A 19,762-nucleotide genomic window follows, 5' to 3' on the forward strand; every position below is an offset into this window, starting at 1 on the left:
CCAGACCTCAGTTCATTGAATGTGTCTGAGATTACTTGGATCGCAAGAAGCTAGAAATGCAGGCAGATTGTAAGAGGTGTGAAAAATATCTGCCAGATAGCTATGAAAACCTGAAAACGAATCTGACGCAACAGGTATTTGCTGACACAACAGGTAGTGTTGCTCCCAGTGTCTGTGTGGGTGTCCTCCATGTGCTCCGGTTTCCTCCCACAGTCCAAAAAAAACACAAGCTGATTAGCATTTCAAAACTGTTGATAGGTGTGAGTGAGTGATGCTCTTTGATGGACTGGTGCCTTGCCTTGCACCTGGTGATTCTGATTAGACTCTGAAGTGGATTACAGAACTTAATGAATGTTAAAAAAGGAAGTGTGATGTTATATTTAGTTGTTGAGTCTTTGGTGGGTTTTTTTCTGTTAAATACATTTTCCCACATTTTTTACCCTCCTACTTAAAAATATGTGATGGTCATTTAGACAGGATTTTCAACAACAGCGTATTGTCAAAGATGAACAAAGGTGAGAGGGGAAGCCTGCAGCACAATCAAAATAATCCCTTCTTCCATTTCCACAAGCGTACCCATCTGGATCGACCTTCAGAAAGTGTAAAATCACAAATAATGTTTATTCAGTGTACATCCAAAGTGTTTTCTGCACTTATACTTCACAAACTTAGTCCATATTTCTGATATTCGGCGCCACTCACCACACACAGATTTAGAGTTTTCTTTTTCTTGAGTGCTGCTTAGAGGGCAAATGGCAAATTATAAGGAAGGTCATCATATTCATGCTTTGTGCAAAAAAACTTCCTCTAAAAGCCACCAATGCAGCGAGCAGTTAGAGGCTCATCATCGCATTACTCCAGGAGTCACCCACTCTAATTTGAAAATGGAAATGCAAATTGTGCGGCCTACCAAAGGCCCCTTCCATTTATTAATCTAAATAGGTTTAATTTAAATTTTTCTCAGCATCAGCTTTATTTGTAAATGTCGCGCCCTATGAATACTGTGTGAGTGTGTGTGTGTGTGTGTGCACGCGCACTTGTTTTTTTCTTTCACATATTCTTGCTACCTTTCATTAATATGTAAATAGGAAGTCAATCGCTCTTCTTCCTGACAGTGAACTGCACTTCTAGTGCAGTGTGTAATCAGCTTTGACTGCATTCCACTATTTATCATACGGCGTGCCAGCTTTGACAGTAAATTATGGGAAATATACTCTGATGCCCCTCACTATTTGGGTGGTACACGTTTAATTGGCGATCATCGTTCCTCTGAGCAGATAATGCAGATATGAAAACAAACAAGGGGTTAGGAAATAGCAGCGTGAGACAACTGTTTTGAAATATTCAGGTGCTAATTGTCCAGTTCATCCACCTGTACATACGACGGATTGTCTGTCGCCAATTACGCAATTTCCCCTGATGTCGGAAGTCTGGAATCTCATTAAGCTCATTGCAGCCGTGTGTGTAGGCTGCAGATGGTCTTGAAAACTCGGTTCTGCATATATCCGAGGCCAGGTATCTGAGCTGCAAGACAACTAATATCTCACACGGCGAATTTGGCGAGCTATATTAGCTGACAGGCTGGTAATAGGAAATATCACTCTAAGCAAAATGCTTGGCCAAATAACAATAAATTCTCCATGAAATGATGAGGGCTACAGGATGCTTCCTTGCATATATTTTGCCATGAATTCTAATTAAGGTGGCATAAACCTGAGAGTGCATGGTCATCACTGCAAGACGGCTGAGGCTTGATTGATAATGCAGAGACATCGGGCCTTCCTTAAATTAATGGCTATCCCAACAACCCTAATAATGCAGCTAGGATGTGGGGCTGCTAACCCCCCCCCCCCTCCAACCCCAACACGCATCACCAACACCACCACCAGCAGCAGTACCAGCACCAGCACCACACACACATACACACACACACACACACACTTAGATTCGTACACACTTCACCACCTCCACCCCCCAATTTCAATTTTCTAGAGGCATGGAAAATAGGAGAGATCATTCATTTATCTTGTAATAGCTGGATAATAGATCCATCACAATGGAACATCTGCACACACATACACACACACGGAGGCGCACACACACTCCACCACCACCACCAGCACCAGCGCCATTGCTGCAGACACTACACGCTAAACACTCTCTCGCCCCCCCACTGGCCCTCCCCCTCCCCTCTCAGCCCCCACAGCCACCAACTGTGTTGAATCAATATCCCGAGGACACGGGAGCCCACGTGCGTTTGAAATTCCAAGCACACACACGGTTATGGATATACAGCCCATATGTTGATTATGTATCACAGAGACAAAATGTGCTATTCTCTCCCAAATGAATCCATTGCTGAAAGATGGAAGTTATAGCAAGACAAATTTACAACAAACCAATGTGCCAAACTGTTACAGCGCATCAGCAGTAAAATCAGAATGTGTAACTGTACAGAAAATATATAATTAATGTTATTTTATGTCCCTTCAGAAACATATATAAACATCATGTATATGGTCTCATAAAAAAATCAGTTTTATTTTTTATTAAATTTTAAATGAACAGACTAAAAAATGTTAGTAAGCCGTGGTATATTTTTGATTGTTCTACAGTGTTGTGTAGAAGCCCACCCTTCGTGTAATTTCCAGTCAATTAAGTTATTCATTCTCCTGAATATTTATGAATGGATTAGGTGTAAGATGATGACAAAATCTGATATGTATTCAGTGGCCTGAGGAACATGGAGGAACCATGCTTGATCTAGTTGAGCTCCACAGCTGATACAATAAAATTCCTCAAATGTTCCTGTGCATCCTTCCACTGTGTGAGAAAACACAATGGGTCTGAAAGAATGTGACACTGTTACAGAGAAAAGCAAATATAGAGACAAGGACAGTGTCACATGGCTCTCATGGTAATTCCTCTGTTGTTATGGAAACAATGTAAACAGTCTGTTGCACATAAACCAGAACCAGACAAGGTTCAGTCTGCTCCCTAAATACAATACGCAACGAACTTGCTCAAGTTCAATATTCTCAATATTGCTCAATATTCTTTATAACAGTTATTCAGACGTTTCTAGTGACTTCAACACTTTATAAATTAATAAATTATTTCTTATAAGGCACTTATTTAAAACAAATGTTCATTATTTTAATATAAACAATTGTCATTAAACATAATTAAATACAAAAATGTGATTAAAGATGATTAACGATGTATTGTTTGATGCTCCTATATATTATCTCATATATTATGCCAATTTTTATGTAAGTCAGAGTTTAACAGCAGCGTAACCCACAGTGTTGGATTTGCTTCCTGTTAGTGTCCGGGAGGATTATTCCAGGGAACAGTGTGTTTTGGTCAAAGAGATGGGATGGGGAAGCAGTGTGTTCTGGATGTTTAATGGTGCTGTCAGCAGTGCTGCAGTCAGGAGGAAGGGTTCACAGACTGACCAGCCTGCTGGATTAACAGTGTTCACAAAACCAACAGTGTGCTTTTGACTACACACTGAAATGATGTTAGGACTGCTCTGTGGAAAAAGATAGAAGCCATGCTACACAGCTTTATGATCTTACAGATCAGGAAGAATACTAGTAATTCTAAAAAAAGAATAATTTTTCATTTCTTTATGTCATGGATTCCACAGCTTGGATGTTGTTGTTGTTGCTGTAATTGCTGTAATACATTTTTGACAGTGCCCTAATCCATTCAACACACTGTATATATCCAAAAGTATACAGAATTGATTTCAATCACTTCAAGGTGTACACTCACAGTGGTCAATTATGTACAAGAGAATACACACAGCTAGGGCTGGACAATAACATAGTATCAATATATATCACAATATAAACTTTCAGTAACCATGATATGATTTTTTAAAACACATTTACAGTCATTCAATATGCATTATTTGCAGCATCAGTCACGGACTGACGTTCATTACAGGGCATTGCCGCCTGTTCATGGCACTCGATTTTAAAGTTATTTTAAAAATATTCATATTGGCAAAGCCAAGGTTAAGGTTGTCAATATCATGTTTCTTGTTTTTTCCGACAATTTATCTTTGCTTTTTTATTTTTCATATCAATATCTGACTTATCATATAAACAGAAACGAAGAAATATATCTTGATATAAATTCTGGCCACATCATCCAGCCCTACACATAGCTATGATTGGCAAAGAGAACCGTGAATTGAAAACATCACAAACCTAATGTCTCCATGCCCAGTGCCAAGTGTCAGCTAGAGAGCTGAAAAGCCCTCAGCACTCAATCTTTGGGAGAATTTGGAGTAGCATTTGTGATTCAGAACTTACTGTAGTAGATTGGTACCTGACCTCAACCAAGTTCTTGTGGCTGAATGCAGTGATAACCTCACAACAATGTTCTAAAATTTAGTATAATGCTTTCCAAGCAGATTAGAGGCTGTTTCTGAGCCCAGAGGAGCAAACTCTGTATTTCATACCCTGGATTTCAGAAGAGCTGTTGGATGAGCATGTGTCCACATTCTATTGACCATATGCAGTAAATCATAAAATCATAATTCAGATTTGATAATAATTTAGAAAACAGAAACTAATACAATTCCTTATTACTCTTGTTTGAATTATTATTATTATTATTATTATTCTCTTCACATTTTTCACAATGCTACTCCTCCTATGGTTTTTAAGGCAGAGCCATCAAATTTCACAGGATCATGAACTTTATCCTTTTAGTCACTTACTATATGTTTGATTTGTAATAGTCACATATTATAGTTGATGACATTGAAGTTACGTATAATACTGCACTCTTTAGACCTGTGCAAACATATAGGTTATATAATATTCAAATTGTATATTAACTGTAGTGCTCTGCATACACAGTGAAGCAGAGAGGAGTTCCTGCTCATTAACACTCACACAGAGAGAGAAAGGCACACTGATAGACAGGAATATTAATGGAGCTCAGAGGACATTAATATCACTGCAGTTACACCACAGCAACGCATACAGAGTTTTGTTTATCTGTTCGTCGTTGGCTTCACACCTATAGCTCGACCGTTGTTTGGCTCGCTGTAGAAGATTAGCCAGAAAAATTAGCCATGACCATTTACTGCAGTAGATGGATAAATATGTAGTGGTTTGACGCCATTTGTCCGTTGTATGGTTTCTCCCTGAAAATCCCAAATATGTAACAAGTTTAAAAAATATATTTGTTTGTCTTTGGTACTGCATTAATCATGAATTATATATATAATTTTAAAGGTTCCAAATTTTCTACAATATCAGAAACAGATAACAATGTCTGTGTCAACAACAAATCATTTTAGGGTCCGTGGTTTACATGCTGATTTGTCATAGCTTTATAAAAGCCAACCGTTAGGGAGGTTTCCCACACTGAGGCCAATCAGCTGTGATTGGAGTCTGAAACCCTCTCTCTCTCCAGTGGCTCATTGTGGGATGAAAAATGAATGTGCAAGTAATCGTATCTAATTCCTCCTAAATGTTCATTACATTTGCAGTTTGTCAGTTGGTTGGAGTTCATCTGCATAAGCGCTTTCATCTGCTCTTTGTGTCGAGGCCTAGCAGGAGAGCACAGACTTAGGAGCAGGGGCTTATCAACAGCTTGACAAAGGCGCCCCCAAGTGTTAGAAAAACGACATTACTGCAAACGTCGCATAAAAGAAAGGGAGTCATTTATTGTGGGCCTTCGCTTACACAGATTTCTTGCCTGGAGACATTGTCTGTGTAATTGACTGATTGATTGGAGGTCTGTTTTCTGTATCTATACCATTTAGACGCTTTATGTCCGCTGTGCGTAGACAGCCTATAAGCGAAAATGGCAATGATGCAGATCCAGATTTCTGATCCAGAGCTAGTCATCCAACATCAGGACCTGACCTCACTAATAGTCTTGTAAAACATTCTCAGGAAAGAGAGGCTGTTACTGCAGCAAATGGGGAGCAGATATCCTTGTTTCCAGAAAGACATGTAAGGTGAGCAACTGTCCAGAAACCTTTGGACATACAAAGTATGTATATGGTCTGTTTTCTACATATTTATGACTGGATTTTTGTGTCCCAAATTTTAACAGTTTTTTTATCACTATGCCCTAAAAGCTCATAATTGTAACTGAGTGCTTTTTAGCGATTGGCTGCCCTGCATTGTTCCTAAACAGTACATATTTAAACAATGTAGATGAATATATGTGAATATATGTGCATTGCGTGTGTTTCGAACATCACAGAACAAGTGAATTCGAAATAGGTTCCAGCTGATTTACCTTATATGGATTGTATGACCTGGGGAGAGATGAGAATATCTTTGAATGGGGTGTTTACACTGTGCCTTAGATGCAGCTATACTGGGACATTTAGAGTTTCCTTTGGAAACAGATGAAGCTGATTGTATCTTGTCTTGTCTTGTCATGTCTTATTACTGAAAGAATTACAGACGCAGATATTTACAGCAGGTAGAGGCACATCAGTACCACATCAGTACCATACCCCTTGACATCACTCCAAAGAAATTTATTTGTAAAATACACATGCTTTTTATTACATTTTTAGAACCAGGTCAGGTTTTAGAATATTCTTCAGAAAAAAACATCACTCATTGTTAAAATATTTAAAATCACATTCAGAACCACTGCACTGAACATTCTTTCAGTGATTTGATCACATTTACAAGTGGATACATACAAACAAGTTGAACAACACCAAAGTTCTGTAGAGAGTGAATGTATAACAGGCTTCCAATATAAGATGTACATTTTCATTATAAAATAAATGTTTTATCTTGAATCAGATATTCTAGTTATTTATTATATAGAACTCAATAGTTTAAGGTTGAAACTTTGGGAACCGACACCTTGACTCTCATATATTCCTAAAACCATTGGAACTGTACGCTAGGTTTGGATGTAGAGTTCTAGAAAAAATCTTTAATTGGTATAGAAGCATGTTTTTAAACTTGCACATCCATCTACCACCATTGACAGGTTCTTTAGAGCGCCCTGATGGAGTCAATCCAAAACATCATGCTTTTAAAAGAAATTAGTAGAGATATAGAAAGACAAGAATGATGTTTCTCACAGAAGCCCATGTGTAGAAGGGGATAAGAGATGCGCAGAGCAGGACATGGTGCTCTAATGAGATGAAACAGTGAGCAGTGCCTGTTTGGACAGCAGTTTAGGTGGGAAGTCCTGCATACATTCATCAGGGAAGAGGCCGCTTCATTGGGAAGGCATTAATCACCACAAAGCTAATTATAAATTGATCGCCTGGTCATACAAGATGAAGAGGCCTGTCGTGTGTTTCTGATCAGCAGGGGAAGGCCACAGGGGCCACAGAGACTGGCATCATCTTCTCACATCACATAAGAGAAGCTTCTGCGTGTATCCTCCCCTTACCACACCTTTCAGTACAAATGATTGGAAACGGGAAAAGGGCATCGGATGACAAAACGTTTGCAAGATGTAGATTGATGAGAAATAATCTGAACCTTTTTCTGCTTTGATTCATTTCAATCAAAGTATCTGACATGATTTAAATTGGTCCCTCTTTCTTACCACATGAAGTAGTTTAAAAATACAGTTATTCAGTTGTGAACATACAGCCTGTATTTTCTTAACAGAACAGTATGAAATGAAACAGTATGGTCTGGTTCAGCTGATAAGCCTCAAGTGTGGGCTAGAGAAGTGTAAAGCCCCCCGGACCGGCCTGTGGAGCAGTTCCATCTAATACTTTAGGCATGAATTGGAGTGGAGCTTGTGATTGATAAGTAATGATCCCTCATCAGTCCTGGACCTGGCTGACTGCAGTTCTCATAGCAGTGTTCCAACATAAAGAAAATAAAAGACAGAACTCTAAATTAAAGCCATTCACTGAATGAGCAAGTATCTAGAAACATTAAACCACATAGTGTACTTTATTTAGCCAGTCCGGCCCAACCATTGTTTTTACCATGCTCCAGTTGTAGCTTATTTCAGTGCAGTTCAGTAACAGCATCATAACAACTGCACCTAAGCCTCATTCCTCTTTTGTAATTTTACTCATGTACTGTTTTCTTCTGTTTCAACTTGCAGTTTACTTCTGCGTTAGGCCTTGGGGAAACCTGTACCCTGTGTGTGTGTGTGTGTGTGTAGTAGAACAAATGTAGGTGTTGTTTACATGGTGATACTGACCAGAACTAGGGGCAGGGACTCCTCCTCTTTTCCTGCTTACTGCACTGATATTGTGCTATAAATAGTAGGATGATATGTAGTGAGTATATATTTCCTGAATCCGTTTCCTGACTTTGACAGCACTGTGTGAAACAGCACAAATGAAAATGAGTGTTGTTTTTGATCTAATGCTTTTATTCATAATGCACAGTTAAAAGCACAGCAAAAAAAAATTAAACCATAAGTAAATGTTTGTTAATATAACAAATACATGGAAAATACAGGCAGCAAATATTGTGCAGCATGAAAATTCCAGTACAAAACAATCCTCAAATCAGTCTTTCAAGTGTTTGTGTGAACAGTAAAAATGTCAAGCAACATTATTTTTTGAAATATATCTGTACATTGTATATCAAATGAAAACTAAAACAGAAGGAAAAAAAAAACAAAATATGTTGCTTAAATCATAGAGAACACTCTGAAAATCTTTAAATGTACATGGCTTGTCAAATGGGGTGTCAACCTTTAAGATACATCCACTGTAAATGTATGTATGTGTATGAGTTTATTTTTCAAGACGTTATTTGGGTGTTAGAGCACCAATGCAGAAATTTATTGTAACTGTTTAAAAGGCCTAATTATACTATAAAATGTTACATGGCTCCACAGAGTGTAAATTATTCTATACTGTTAATTTACTAAAAATCACAATAAGAACCACGGCACAACACATTCTTTTACATGGCATTTCTCCAAAGATCATTTTAAAGAACTTTTATTTTGAAGAGCATAGTTTGGTTAAAGTCTACATTCATTAAAGCGGTTAATCAGTGATGATAAAACAGTAAAATGGAAAGATACGTATTTTAAAAGACAGCAAAACTAACATTTGGTTAAAAAATGTATTAGAAATGGCATTTTACTATCAATACAGAATAAATCCATGTAACAGCATCTGGATATCACAAGGCCTACAAAGCCAAGACATCAATGCAGCAGTCAAGTATCAGTTCAGTTAATAGACCTTAACAGGACCTCCTCTCCAGGTTTACAGCACACAGATGAGCGTCCTGCCCTCATCCACTTCGTCCTGCACCTTATCGCTGGATGTGGCAATCTCGGCCTGGGCGGAGAACATGGCGCAGATGAAGGTGAGCGCTGTTCCTCCTATAGCTGTGTACAGGGCCCAGCCCAGAGAACACTGACCCAGTTTATACGCAGAAGCTTCCGGACCACAGTAGCTCACCACCTTCTCGCAGCCAAAGCCTGTGGGATAGAGCATTAGCCCCAGCATCAGGAACAAACCTGTACAGAGACAAAGGATAGAATTTATAATACATTATACCACCTGGGTTTGCTCATCCAACATTCCTTCTGAAGGCTATTAACAGGGAGTTTGTTCTCTCTTTAGAGCAGTAAGAGTCTGTTTTGTGAAAATTGACACCAGATGTTGGAACATTGAAGGGTTCCAGTGGCTGTGAGGAGACACATTTTGCTAGAATAGTTTGGGTCATTTTTATCCAACTGAATTGAAGGGACACAGTAAATTAATACAAAATTATTTTGACAGATCACCTTTATTTATAATGGTAATGTTTGAAATATAATGGTAAATGTAATGTTTGAAAAATAATCCAACTTGTATGCTATGGCCTTTACATTCACTAGATCCCAAATGAACAACAAAGGTAAGATTTTGGATCAGTGCATTAGACAGTCCTCTCTACCAAACACTTCAAAACACCAGCTGAGCAAATATCTTTTGGAAGAATTGTGTTTCTTCCCTCAGGAACGTTTCCAAAATGACTGCTAGTGTCTATTAACTGCGCTGATGGCCCATGATGTGTGTTACATAATATTGTAGTACCCTCTTAACTTGTCAGCGCTAAATATACAGAATAACCAAATAAAAACATTAAAAATATACAGAATAATACAGAATACAAAATAAAACCATGAAACCCATATGACATGCAGGTGTTTAGGCCCTTGTTGCAGGCACATTTTACAGGGCGAGTTAAGATTTGGGTATAATTATGACATAATATTAAATCATACTTTTTCCTTATTGTTCATGAGAGAAAACTGACATTCTTTGTCATTATCCTGAGTGCTGCTGTGAGTCAGTGTAATCCTAAAGGTTCACAATCATAGTTATTATAGACTGACGTGAGGGAATAAAGTCTTCAGAATAAGTATTAAGTCCAATACAGAATGTGATGTATTTTCCTCGAGAAGTCCCTTTTTTTTTCTTTGTACTATTCAAGTCTGTGAAGTAAGACCTCACCCTTTCTGTTTAAACATTGGGATCCCTTTGAACTGCAAGATATCATCTGAAAGATCTGTTCTGGGTAGAAGTTGCAAAGTTTCTCAGAAACATTCTGCAGCATGAAGTTTTGCTTCCAGAAAATACACATCATAATCAATGTCTCAGGTATTCTTCTAAAATAAATGGCTTTATTTAATTTCTAAACATCCCCAAAACATGAGACATCATTGTATATTTGTAGCAGTGAATGATAGGGATTTTATCTGGCCAGCTATTGCACATGGAGGACTGCGTGAGCCAGGGTGCTTTCTAAACCACATAGTATACTCACTCCATCATCAGAGCGGGCATGCGAGGTCCTGCCTCAGAAGCCATTCTTCTGACTGTTAAGGAATTGCTCAATCTCAGCATCATAAATCTTTAAGTGAGATTACAGTGCAGCTACACCACTTTCTTGTCCTTAGATAAACCCCTTTATATATTACTATTAGAAATTCTTAAACCACTTTATGGAATACTCCAGGGTTCTTTGACCAAATCTATGCTGAATCTGAAACATGTAGTTAATAAGTTTGTCTACTTTCCCTGTACCTTAAAGAAGATGAGAAAACCCTTCGAATATCAGTCAGTAGTTTGTCCCTCTTTTCCATAGTAAAAGCTTCCCAAATATACTGAATTGTGTTCTTTCATCCTGCAGAATGCAGTTCCACTGTTCCAGAGTAATGAAATATAGCTAGAAATACTACATGCTAATTTTATGAAATGGTAAGAAAGAAAATATCCATTAAATTCCATTATGGTTAATTACATAATCATAATAAAATGGAAGTGAAATACTATTTTTCTACTGAAGGACAGAGGTTAATGCTGGTATTGGCAAAAGCAGGCTTCTCCTCAGTCAACAGTATAGCTCTGTTGCTGTGGGCTGGGTTGGGAAATGCAGCTGAGGGAACAGGGAAAATGTGGTTGAGATGCTTTACTCCCCACTGAAATAAGAGATAGCAATTTATGACTTGCACACACCACAGTAGTCTACTCTAATTCTAGAAACAGAAAAAAAAACACATGCACAAGGGCCAAAATATTCCAGACTTTACCTGACTTTTATAAAAACACTCTTCTTATACAGTGTGCTTACTGATGCCATTTGATAAAGTACGAATTTGCTGTTGTTTATATGTTTTACACATATCCTCCCATTCAGTCCCACCAATTCACACTGTAATAAATAGTATCAGTCTGTTACATATTTGAGGGAAGCACCAAACAGGGCACTTAAAGGCACCATAAAAATTCTCATGTAAATAATTCAAATTTTTATACACTAATGCATAGTTGTCACATGTGCACCTCATGTAAACATAAAAGAAGGACCTACGATAATGGTCCCTTGAATCTTCCAGATTCTTCAGCTGTTTCTACACTAACACCGGTCCTCTCAAATACAATAGAGTCATCAAGATTCAGTAGATGATGTAAGTGTTGGGAGTTCAGGGGTGTGTGGAATCTTATGATCAGAGTGTATTTCCCAGGCAAGCCAGAGACTCGGGGGTTGGATGAAAGTCATCAGAGAAATGTCAGCCTCTGTATCCTCTGGTCTCAAAGGCTTTAACATCTGCCTCAGTATGACCTAAATATATACCCTAATCTTCTATCTTTGGCCTGTGCAGCTGAACTAAAATTGGAAAGCTAAAAAAGGGCCAGAAGAAGACTAAACATAAGTAATGCCATATAGTATTAGCAAGAAATTGAACTTTAAGCACAGGAGATATGAGAAGTGTTCTAACTGATTTTAAAGGTGGTGTGAAAGTGACTGGCCAACCCCATAATTTTACAGCTATCTAGTCATAGTACACTACAGTCAGTTGCTTTTTTATCGTGTACATCAGCCATATATCTGGTGTTTGAACAAAACCTTGCGTCTTTTCTTTTTTATTACATGAGAACATCATTAATGTCATATTTAGTGTTTCAGGACGTCATGACGAATGATCTTACTATAACGCTTTGTCCTTTTCCTTTTTTTAATTTCGATTTATCTGTGAGGACAATATACAGTCTTAAAAATGAAGAGGCAAGGTTCTTTGTGTCCTAAAGAACATCTGAATGAATCATTTTTTAAATGGTATTGGAATTTAAAACACTTTTTAAAGTAGAAGTATTATTATTATATTCAGATGATGCAGGTTCTAAGAAGAACCTCTAAACTACTAAAAGGACATTTGTATAATACAATAGTTCTTTATTAACATAAAGGTTTCACTGATATTCTTTCAGCAATGTTGTTCAATTATTTTTGGGCATTTGTTATGGCAGAAAAGGAAATATATATTAGGATAAACACCTTTCAGATAAAGATATGGTTGCTGTTGTCAATCTGGGTGCTCTCTCAAAAAGTTAAAAGATTTACTGAAGGAGATCATTTTTTTCTGTCAAAGTGCATCTATATGTTAAATGCACCTGATTAAATTAGTGTATTGGGGAACAAGAGTTTAATTTGGCTTCCCTATATTAACGATATTGCATAACCAGTGGAAATATCAAATGCCAAACATTCATATTTAGGTTTACACTTGTCTGTATATTAGTAATGGACCAATATCACTGAGGTTTAACCACACAGTAATAATGTGTTTAAATAAGGTCTACTGAAAAAGAGTGTAATAACTGTAATTAATACTGGGGTAGATAAATTGCATCCTGTAGTATTATTCTTACCTGCAATTCCTTGAAGCAGGCCACACACATTGAAGATGCTTTTCCCCAAAATACTCTGAAAGCACAAGCTAAAGACCGAGAGAAAGCTCACGATGGACAGTAGAAAGATTCCAACACCCAAGAATATTGTTGTGGCTTGCCAAAATCCACTTGCAATCTCTGTAAAGTCTCTTGCGTATGGTCCGCATTGCACAATCTTCTGATGGGCCACCTTGATGCAGCGACTGTAAAGGCCGAGGGAAGGCCGGTAAGGCTCTGGCGTTGGAACAAATGAAATGTTTGATCCAGAAGGGTGGTGGCTTGCTATTAGCCAATCTTCGCTCATGAAGGCAATCAGTTCAGCAAAAGCCACCAAAATGCTCATTAAAGTCCAGAGCATGGAACGACATGTAACAATCACATGACACATGTTGCTGATCCTATGAGGCTGCTTCAGGCTGAGATCAAACTAGAAGAACAGACTGATGGAGATATATCAGTAGAAGATCGCCAGTGTTATTTTCACAGTTCCTTCTTCATCTGAAGCAGAAGTTCCATGTCTGGCATCACAGAATCCTTACCCGTCATGGCTATATTGAACTAAGAAAAGCAGACACCTACAAACAGAACAGAGGGTGAAGAAAGTGTATAGACTGCACCGCACTTCTCTAGTGTTGACAGATTCCTCAAGGGCTCTGAATCAGCACATCAGACTCCTGCAACACAACCACATCTGTCAGAATCGAATGCTGTCTGTTTCAACTAAAACATATCACATAAACACGGACCATGCCTCTGGCTCTTTTTGTCTCAAAATAGATTTTTTTTCAGAATGCACCATTTTTGATAAAGACCAGATAGCTTCCAAAAACACCAGTAAATATGACTATTATTACCATGCCAGTAAGCACTGTAAAACCATTGCCCATAGAGATATGGATCACTGGGATTTTGGGATAATTTGATTGGAAATATAAACATTTTTTCAAGGTACTTTTAAAGGAACAGCTCAGCAAAGAATCAAAGAAGGCTGCAAGTTAAATGCAGACAGCATTCAGGCCTGAGTTATGACAGGTAGTCTCTTAGATAAGTACTGGCAGGACTGTGTAACAGGCAGATGCATAGTTTTAAGCTTGTGCGGGCAAGCACAGGGAAACCAGTGCAGCAGTGAGGGGAACAAAACTGTCCTCGGTTAGTCATAATACAATCATAACAGACCTTGAAAGGGTACAACATGGAACCTGAACCGATAATTTACTGATACTCTCTTTCAGCCAGAATGGAATTAGACTACACACAATATGACTGTAAATGGAGGCCTGCTATCGCAGATGTATTTATGTATCAACAATTACATCAAAGCTCTGCATGGGTGGATAAGATTTGGGCGTTTTTTACAAGCAAGCAGACACTTTAGTTAACTGAATGACGTTATTGTCGTTGTATAAGAGCTTTAACTTTACATTTCCATCTGAGCAGCAAAAATGCAAAGATAGTAATTATAGCACAACTTTGTGGAATAATAGTTAGGGAATATATAGATGTTGTTAAAGAAAAAATAATGTAATGTCACTTTTTAAACAAAAAAATAGGAGGACAATGTTCATTTATAAAGCTCGAGTTTGTCATCAGTTCAACTACTAAGTATCAACACCAAGGATTAGCCTGTCAACTCATTTTGCTGTTTCTGGCTGTTAGTCTGCCCCTTCCAGGGTGTGTTCCCGCCTTGTGCTCAGTGATTCAGGGTAGGCTCCAGACCCACCGCCACCCTGAACTGGATAAGGGGTTTCAGACAATGTATGAATGCATGGTTGTTAGTTTAATAGTTGAACACATTGAACAAAAATACAAATTGTTAATTGTTAACAGTCATTTATATATCAATTAAAGAAAAACAGAAAAACTACTGTTTGTATGTGCTGAAATGTAACTTGTCCGTAAGATTTAATTCCCTGTTTGAATCACCATAGAAACTTGAGGGTATTTGTTTGTTTGTTTGTTTTTTAGCATTTTCTGTCTGTATTTACTTTCAGGCAGTTAGCGCTCTCCTAAATTTAGAGTCTGTTCCATCTTAAGTAACTACAGCAAGAATAAGTCAACATTACCCACCTATGGAGCAGGCATAGAGCAAAATCTTCATCTTGGTTCATGCTTTTCAATGTTTGGAGGTCTATTCATAATCTTAAAACCTCCAGATGCTATTTCACTGCTGTCAGCAGAAAGAAAGCCTTGCATTCTAGACTGAGACTCATTTTTTACCTATTTACTGACACTAAGGCTTCGGAAACATATTAAACCAGTTTCAAGCACACAACCAAATGGGAGAACTAGTGAATAAAAAAATAAATAAAAAGATTAAGGTTTTTTTCCAGTTATTTTTTTTTTTTAATAAAATCATGAAAGTTGCCTTTAAATGTTAGGGAAAAATGTATGGTCATAACTGGCCTCCTCGTACCAGCTCATACTTATATCTAGCTTATATAAGTGTTAAACTCAAAGTGAGAGGTGAATTTGAGGTCAGCTTCTTCTCTCTAAATGTGAAACTGGTTTTAGCAATTATAAAAAGTCACGCTGTGATCTTCTGTTTACCTGGACAGGCACTTGGATGTGTCTAAATCAAAAAAACACACAAGGAAAAATTACTTGAGTGTAATGTAATCAAATCAGAGCGCATGACTTCCCCGAAATAAAAGGCATAAATGGCAAGAGTGCCTCTGATCCTTAAGGGACCTCACTGAAGAATTTGACTGCCTGTGAGTGGCTGTGAGCTGCAGAGACAATGGTGTGCCCTGCTGTGGTCTCAGCGTGGTCTTCAAATTGGATGAGCCCCCACTGACATGGATCAAAGAGCCCAGTAATGTCCACAGATGGAGTTTCAGTGTCTGATGGATCAAATGTTGCCTCAGAGACTGGTCAACAGCAGACAAGAATTCTTGCTCATTCTTCTCATTATTTTACTCCTTAGTTTGGAATCTCGTTAAATATAAAAACCTTTTCATCTTTCTAAATGAGGTACAACAAGACTCTAAGAAATGCAATTGTTTCACTCACTTACCTTTATGTCAAACTCTAAACATATTTGATCTAAAACTTATCAGGTGTAAAATATACTGCTTTTATTTTGTTCTGGGCCAGAATTCAGTGTCATCTATTTAGTCTTCTGTTGTATTAGGGTAATAAGTACATGCAAAATAACAGAAACAACAATTAGACACCAAGCCTTTTGTAGGCAACTGAGGTTTGGGCCAAAGGGGACCATTTCTTCAAGGGGAGTGCATTTGGGCTTTTTTGGCCCATTCTTTTAAAGAGGAATTTGTTTTACACACTGGTTAACTTAAAATGTACAAAACTGTGGATATATATACTTGTGGATATATTTTTAAAGTAGCTGTCTATGGAGAGAGATTAGTCTCAAAACACTTGACAAATGCATAAATGTTAATCCACAAATTAAACCCAAGTGACAACTATGTTTCAGTATTCGAAAATGAATGTATCCTAATCTGTGTCTCACGTGTTGTACAAATACATTTAAATTCATGAATACATTTTTTTGTTTTTCATATATATCATAATTTTACGTGAAAAAAATACATTGTTCAAACTTACACTGCATATTTGTAAATTCAGTCTTGCATTTAAAGTGATGAATCTGCGTTTGTGGATCAAGTGACTCTCCTGTTTCCCGTGACATATTTTTGTTAAATTTCTCCCGCGGGTTTTTGGATTTTGAGACACAACCTCATCCACAAATGTGGCCAGCAGGCAAACAAGTCACCGCTAGGTGGCACTGTTGTTTTAGGACGTGTGGGGCCAACTTAAATGGAGAAGCAATTGAGCTTTTTATGATTTTAATATGGAAGTTTCGAACAAAATGCAGACAAATAAGTCGCTGAATGTTCAGTGATAGTTCTCATTGTCAACACTGAGGAAGCTCCTCTCCTCTGCCTTCATTGCTATGCTGTCAGTCGTTATACCACGCCCCTCTAGACTAATGCCCCCAAGAAAAGGGTCAGAAGTCTGAAACTGAAAAAAAAAGGATTTGAAACTGAAAAAAAGGTCTGAAAGTGTAAATAAGATCTGTGACCGGGGAAAAAAAAGATATGAAACTAAAAAAAAATTTGAAAACATAAAATCGGCAATTGAAAAATATAAGACTTTCAAAATATATAGGAAAGTGAAAATTGAAAATAAATTATTTATAAAAATAAAATAAAATAACTGAATCAAAATTCTATTTAAACTGAAAAAATCATCCTACACTTATTTTAATTTTGAAGACATTGTTTTATTTTTCAAAGTTCAATCTCAAGTGAACAAAACGTTTGACCCTAATATAGCTCCATATATTACTGATTGCAGCATTCTAGCAGAAATGGGAGTGAACCTCCTCTTCCACATGGATTTAGTCACTAGGATTTTTTTATGAACAAAGGCCAAAATAAAACAGTAGTTTGTCTGTTAATTATATAAAATTTGTTTTGTTTTGAGGCTTAAATCTTCAGAAAACAACCAATTTGAGCAGAGTAACAAGTTCCCTCAAATAAATACAACACAATAATAACACTATCTAGTGAAGTAAGTTAGAGAATGTTAGCCTACTTCACTTTTGTTTATATCGTTCTTATATGTTTTCACGTAAAACCGACGAAAACATACAGAACATGGTTTTGTTTATATTCAAGGCTAAATATGTGACTGGAGAATGTACTTTTTCATTCTATTAATTCCTCTCTGGCTGCTTTCTGTACGTTTTTAACGATAAGCTCGAGCGCCATCCGTTATCAGATTTGTGTTTCCGCCAAACACCCGAAGAGGTAAGGTCTATGAAGCAGAGTTATTCACTCAGATTTCAAACAGAATATTTCACCGTGATAACGGCGAGATGTTTCTCCGTAGCCCGTTACACCAAACAGTCCCGACTACCTACTTCCTCTTACGGCGAGAACTTACGCTCATACAACCCAGGAATGTGATTAAAAAAAGAAGAAGCTTCGATCCACGCGAGTCAGTTTGTTAGTTAAAGCAATATAAATCATCAAAAGTGACCAAACACGGCTTCATTTTAACAGAGACAAGACAATATGCTCACCCTTGTGTTCGCGAAGGTACATTCATTCTTCTCTTCTTACTATACTATGGCTATTCAGGAAGTCAGTCAGTCTCTCTCTCCCTCTCTCTCTCTCTCTCTCTCTCACACACACACACACTTTCTCGCTCTCTTTCTCAACCTTAAGAAGTGTCCTGGGAATGCCATAGAATTTTAAAGAGAGGTGTAACTGTCTATAATTAAAACCCTGACTTTTTTCCTCCATAATACACTATAGCTAAATCACTGCGATGAAACAAATAAAATTAAACTTGCAAATTCAGTTTATTAGCAAATTTTATATAGCTAATATTGATGATATTTTCCTGCCATGTCTTGGTAGTGCGGCCAATGGTCCTTTAGCTTTAAACTTGCTAACTATGCTTCCAGCTGTATCTCTACGAGCATTCTGTGCCTTTTTGATATCTTTTTGTGTCTTTTTCCTTGTTTTTGCAAGGCAGTCATCACTTCTGTTAACTTTCTGAACAACTCTTTTGACTTAACCATATTTATAGCAATCAATCATCACAGTCAAAACACTCCTGGCCAGTCCATGAACAGTATTGGATGTGGTTTACCTGATACAACTCATGAAACCCTTAAGATTGGAGACAACATCCTATTCGGAAGTAGGCTCTTATGAGGTATTTGCAACAGGGCTGAATAATTTTAATGGTGACTGTATATAATTATTCATTCATTCATTATCTGTAACCGCTTATCCAGTTCAGGGTCGCGATGGGTCCAGAGCCTACCTGGAATCATTAGGCGCAAGGCGGGAATACACCCTGGAGGGGGCGCCAGTCCTTCACAGGGCAACACACACACATTCACACACTTTTGAGTCGCCAATCCACCTACCAACGTGTGTTTTTGGACTGTGGGAGGAAACTAGAGCACCCGGAGGAAACCCACGCAGACACGGGGAGAACACACCAACTCCTCACAGACAGTCACCCGGAGCGGGAATCAAACCCACAACCTCCAGGCCCCTGGAGCTGTGTGACTGTGACACTACCTGCTGTGCCACCTTGCCGCCCTGTATATAATTAAGTTGACGCAAATATGGTGACAAACCTGAAAACGTTTTTTAAGTCACATTTTCTTAATCAAAATGACGTATTTAGAAATTATTTTCAAAATGGCTTGAATGCAAAAATGCAAGAATCCATGAATATGCAATTAGTTCTGGCCTCTATTGCTCCACTCCCATTCCCAAAGCTTACTTGGAAAGCTTTGCCCCGCATGTTGACAGAACTGGTTTATTAGGTTTGTGACATAAGAACTCCTGGCTACATGAATACACTCTTATAGCCAGAAGTTTCTAGTCTCACACTCACCCAGTGTATCTTCTGAAAGAATATCAATAGAGAGATAGTCTCTGCTCCTTGGAAGGTTTTACATTTGATTTGGGAACATTGCCACGAGGGTTTGATTGCATTTAAGGGTCAAGAATTTTTGTGACATCAGTTAGTGACGGTTGCCGATTAGTTTTGGATCACACATGATGTTTTAACTCATTCTAAGGTTATAGAGTGACTCACCATCAT

At 37.8% G+C, this 19,762-nt stretch overlaps 1 protein-coding gene across 2 annotated transcripts; it reads right to left on the reverse strand.

Moving 5' to 3' along the window:
• Positions 1-8,350: 8,350 nt before the first annotated feature.
• LOC136679182 (LHFPL tetraspan subfamily member 2 protein-like) lies at positions 8,351-18,309 on the reverse strand. Of its 2 annotated transcripts, none has more exons than XM_066657556.1 (3): positions 18,216-18,309; positions 13,145-13,740; positions 8,351-9,462 (listed from the first exon to the last, which is right to left on the reverse strand). In XM_066657556.1, exons 2-3 carry the CDS (start codon positions 13,551-13,553, stop codon positions 9,206-9,208), a joined length of 666 nt encoding a protein of 221 aa, XP_066513653.1. In that variant the 5' UTR covers positions 13,554-13,740; positions 18,216-18,309; the 3' UTR covers positions 8,351-9,205. The 2 variants fall into 2 exon arrangements, with proteins under 2 accessions (XP_066513653.1, XP_066513654.1); XM_066657557.1 differs by having other exon boundaries at positions 13,145-13,839; positions 18,216-18,267.
• Between the last annotated feature and the right edge of the window lie 1,453 nt (positions 18,310-19,762).

The sequence above is a fragment of the Hoplias malabaricus genome, chromosome Y (assembly GCF_029633855.1).
Source record: "Hoplias malabaricus isolate fHopMal1 chromosome Y, fHopMal1.hap1, whole genome shotgun sequence".
Classification (NCBI taxonomy): domain Eukaryota; kingdom Metazoa; phylum Chordata; class Actinopteri; order Characiformes; family Erythrinidae; genus Hoplias; species Hoplias malabaricus.